The sequence below is a fragment of the Benincasa hispida genome, chromosome 12 (genome assembly GCF_009727055.1).
Source record: "Benincasa hispida cultivar B227 chromosome 12, ASM972705v1, whole genome shotgun sequence".
NCBI lineage: Eukaryota > Viridiplantae > Streptophyta > Magnoliopsida > Cucurbitales > Cucurbitaceae > Benincasa > Benincasa hispida.
The window spans coordinates 59777984-59782751 of NC_052360.1; the positions used below are offsets into that span (position 1 = coordinate 59777984).

The 4768-nt window shown below is 33.1% G+C and overlaps 1 protein-coding gene across 1 annotated transcript; it reads left to right on the plus strand.

Annotated features, from left to right (window-relative positions):
- Positions 1–340: 340 nt before the first annotated feature.
- On the plus strand, positions 341–4564 carry LOC120068027. The gene is made up of 9 exons (XM_039019697.1): positions 341–556; positions 666–746; positions 1667–1756; positions 1854–2020; positions 2974–3043; positions 3195–3274; positions 3402–3464; positions 3654–3730; positions 4340–4564. The coding sequence occupies exons 1-9, from the start codon at positions 362–364 to the stop codon at positions 4438–4440; spliced, it is 924 nt and encodes a 307-aa protein (XP_038875625.1). The 5' UTR covers positions 341–361; the 3' UTR covers positions 4441–4564.
- Positions 4565–4768: the final 204 nt, after the last annotated feature.

Below are 4768 nucleotides of genomic sequence, written 5' to 3' on the forward strand. Positions count from 1 at the left end.
GCGATTTTTAATTTATTAACATAAATTAACTCTAAACACGGAAAGTGAGTATTTAGTGAAAAATCGAGACTAAAAGTGTAAATCTTGAAACGTATGGACCAAATTGAAGCAAAACTCAAATGTCAAGAGTAAAATCGTAGAATTTTGAAACTTAGAGACTAAATTAAAACAAACTCAAAAAACTTAAAAGAATAAATGTATAACATTTTTAAACGTCGAAACTAAATAGAAATAAACCAAAACTTAAGGACCAAAAATGTATTTTTACAATAAAAAAAAATCAAACAGCAATATCCATTAAGTACGTGGTGCATTTTGAAGAAAAAAAAAAAAAGAAAAGAACGAGTTTCCTTTCTACTCTATGATGGCGGGTAAGCGAAAAATAAGGAAAAGGGTGAAAAAAAAAAAAAAAAAAAACTTCCATCTATTATCCGAGCGAGGTGAGAAGCCGAAAATCACAGAACAAAATAGGAAGAAGATGGGGGATCTCTACGCTTTGGACTTCGATGGAGTTCTCTGCGATAGCTGCGGAGAAAGCTCTCTTTCTGCTGTTAAGGTTCGTCTCTCTCACTTTCCTCTTTGCTTCTTCTGAAAATGAATGAAAATTCCTCCCTCTGAAAACAAAAGTTTTGACCCAAAACGAGTTAATACAACTCTGTTATCAGGCTGCTAAAGTAAGATGGCCTGGATTGTTCGACGATGTGGATTCCAGTTTGGAGAATTGGATTGTGGATCAGATGTACACGGTGAGTCTGTTATTGCCCTTTAATTGTTCCAATCTGTTTGTTTGGATAACATTTTCAATCCAAAAGACGCTGAATCTATTTCTCATAGAAGTACATGGAAAATTTTATAGTGGGTTTGTTGCACATTTTGTTTTTCTGTTCTCTAATTAAAAATTAGTGTGTGTTTTCTGTAATTCAAAAGTTATATTAAATTTTTTCGGTCATAACTTGAAAACCTGAACAAAAGGGAAAATTTGTTTCTGTGTTTTAAATATAGTTCAGTCAAATTTAAAGATTGAAAGACATAAAAACAAGTAAAATATATTCTTACTAGAAAGACATTTGGGAAAAAGAAGAAGAGAAATGGAGATAACGAAGAGAAAATGAGGGGGCAGGAGCTCAAGGACCTGGTAGTAATTAATTGCAGGCAAAAATATATATATATATATATATAAGGAACTATATATGTTGTTCTGAAAACATAGCTTTATGCTTTTCGAAATAAAATTTTTATAAATACATATTTGCACAGCAATGTTTTTGAAAGTTCTCTTGTTTTCATATAGCTTATTTTCATAGATAAACTGTCTTCTATAGCATTTGAATTTGTTTTTTTCTTCTAAATGTTAGGATTTTGAATTATATTTTGTATAGTTAGTTTGTTGTGTTTGTCATCTTTTATTTGGCTTTTTAATTGTTTGCATTGTTCAATGCAAGCTCGACATGTAATAAGAAAAGAAAATTCGAGTGCACAATAACTTATAGCCCTTTTTTACTTATTGTCACAAACACTGCACACTTCATAATTATACAAAAAACTTGTAATGTTTCAGTGCCATTTTTCTTTTATCAAATACAGAGAAGCCCCAAGAAATGTCATTAGCAGATAGAAGTTATCAATAAAACATTGTTAATATAACTAATGTCCTGTAATGTGGTAGGTCCGCCCTGTGGTTGAAACTGGATATGAGAATTTATTGCTGGTGAGGTTGCTGTTGGAGATGAGATTACCCTCAATTAGGAAGTCTTCGGTGGGTATGCCCACAGTTCTGCTTCAGTTTATAAAATCAGTTCTGTTGACATTCTTAGGAAATTGCGGACATTATATTTATTTTTTCAATTAGAAAGGTTGCAGAAGGGCTCACAGTTCATGGAATATTGGAGAATTGGTCAAAACTCAAACCAGTCATCATGGAAGAATGGCGAGAGAATAGAGATGCTCTCATAGACCTTTTTGGAAAGGTTAGAGATCAATGGATTGATGAGGACTTAGCAACTTGGATCGGTGCAAATAGGTACTTTAGACAAGGTTTTCAAATGGAATAGGTATCTTGCTTCAAACTAATGATGGTTAAAGCCATCATAGGAATTTGAGCACTACTTTTTGGTAGCTTTTGTTTCTTTTGTTTGAGCTCCAATATCTTGGCTGTCCAATTGACCTTCTCTCTTTAGCGAGGAGGAAGGCTGAGGTGTTGGGAGTTGATGAATCTTTAAGCATTCAAAATTAACAAAAATTTTAAGCTGAAGCACGGAAGACACAACTATGGAAATGTTCGAGTCTTGTCCAATTAATTATCTCAAAGTATCTGCTATTCATCAAGAGGACGATACATGAGTTTTGCAATTCTTATTTATTAATTAATTTATTTTTATTTTATTCAATTATTACTTATTTAACAGTATTCTAGAATAATTTCAGGCTTATCCAGATGGGATAGTCCAAAAGTTAACTCCTATTTATGAAATCATGTTATTTTACCCCCAAATGATATTTAATATATCTGAGCTCTTTTTGAAGCTTCTGAGCAACGAAATGTCAATTTTGAGTTCCAGTTGTCTCAGCATTTTACATTAGTTTAAATTGGAATGCTTTTATTTCTGCTTCTTCTACTAGTTAGCTTGTAATCTTTTGCTAAGTGTTTGCATTTTCCTTGAATTTCTTATGTTGTTGGATCTTTTGATTTGTCTCCTATCATGTATTTTGAGTATTAGTCTCATTTCATTATTTCAATGAGTAGGGTAGTTTCCGTTTCTATTTCCTCCTGTTGTATGAGTTGTGACTGAATTAAAACATGTTGACTGCCTTCCTTTCTCTCTAATGAGAAGGATCATATCGAGGAAATGAAAGGTCCTGACTGATGTCGACATTCACTCTTGGTCAAGACTGACATAATGTCAATTATCATGTACTAATTATTTCTACCTTTAGATTTGGAAGGTTGTTGCATTTGTTTAACATCCTGTACAGATTTTATCCAGGTGTTTCTGATGCTCTGAAGTTCTCAAGCTCTAGGATATACATAGTTACCACAAAGCAGGTTTGGTTCTCACTTAAACACTTGCTAAAATCTCTAACACGTATCTTTACTAGGGGTGATATAAAACCATCCTTTTAAGGTTACAGAAGTCCGTTCACTGAAATGCACCTTCTCACAAAACTCATATTCTTCTCCTCTTTTCTTGATGCAGGGTCGATTTGCTGAGGCTCTACTACGAGAACTTGCTGGAGTGACCATACCACCAGAAAGAATATATGGTCTAGGAACAGGGTTAGTCCATTACTCTAGCGTAATCATCACTAAAGTATAGTTTTTCGTTACAAAATGCATATTGCCCTGACTTGTTTGTCATATCATGAAAATTTATTACCTCTTTGACATTGATGATTTCTTTCAGTCCAAAGGTAGAAGTTTTAAAGATGCTTCAAAAGATGCCTGAGCACCAAGGATTGAAACTGCAGTAAGATATATCACAGTATATTTTCACTCGTCATCCGTAGCAGTGGCCTTTACAAGTGCCATTACACGTGTTTTGTGTTACTCTCTCTGATCTCTTCTCTCCCTTAACTATTTATAAAAAAGAAAGCGAGAGGGAGAGAGAGAGAAAGAAAAAGAAAACTAAGAATAGATGTGCTTTAAATGTGGCCAGCTTTGTGGAAGATCGATTGGCTACCCTAAAGAATGTCATCAAAGAGCCAGAATTAGATGGGTGGAATATATATCTGGGTACACCTCTTCTCTCTCTCAGTCATTTCTTTTAAACATAATGATACTTTCGTTATCCTCTGAAGTACTTGGTCCTTTTTTTTTTATCCATTTGTTCTTTTGAGAATGTTTTAGATGAAGGGTAAGAATCCACTAAGCAGACGTATAACCACGAACAAAGGAATGGCGCTTATTGCCCCTTTAATTTATCTTAGATTTAGAAAATTAAGACATTAAAGTTTCCCTTAATTTCCACATTTGAATATATGTATGTATATATATATATAAAGTTTGAATATAGAAGTGGTTAGAATTCCTTGAATCTGTTATCTGGTGCTTCATATTTATGTTATTTGTACTATTTACAATTTTGGCCTTAGGGTTTAGAAGAGTGTATCATATAAACTCTCTAACCCTACTGATGCCTTTAGCTCTGTAGTATGAAATCCTTGACACATGGATATAGTTAATATACTGTTAGTGAACCACGTAAATCTCTATGTCGATTTTCTGTTATTTACATTTTCTATTCATCTTTGATTGTCAATTTCTTAATCGAAGTTTTAGCTTAGAGTCTGTTACTAATGGCTGCACATGTGCGTTCGTTTGATGATGGCTTATTGCTAACAGTGGACTGGGGATATAACACACAGAAAGAGAGAGAGGAAGCAGCAGCGATTCAAAGGATTCGACTTCTTCAGCTATCTGACTTCAGTACGAAGCTCAGGTAGTACTCTTCATTGTTCCCAGTTGATATTTATGTATCCTTTTTGCAGATGAATGCTATTCTTAATTGTCCAATACATACTTTGAATTGATATTCAAATTTAATAATTATCTTTTCTTTTACTCTTTTCTTAGTTTATTATTCCAACAATTATATCTCTACTCTAGTTAAGATTTTGAGATTAGGTATTTGACTTTTCAGTTAAAATACCATTTTAGCACCACTTTGAGAATCATCCTTTAGTTATTTTACCTTCAAAATTTCTATCTCATTGGTATTGGGAGTGAATTTATTTATTTATTATTTTTATAGTTCAATATGGGATTGAAGAA

Coding starts and splice junctions, on each gene's coding strand:
- LOC120068027 (XM_039019697.1), top strand. CDS start 362: ATGATGGCGGGTAAGCGAAAAATAAGGAAAAGGGTGAAAAAAAAAAAA. Junction 747..1,666: donor TTGTGGATCAGATGTACACG/GTGAGTCTGTTA, acceptor GTAATGTGGTAG/GTCCGCCCTGTGGTTGAAAC. Junction 3,731..4,339: donor TGGGTGGAATATATATCTGG/GTACACCTCTTC, acceptor TATTGCTAACAG/TGGACTGGGGATATAACACA.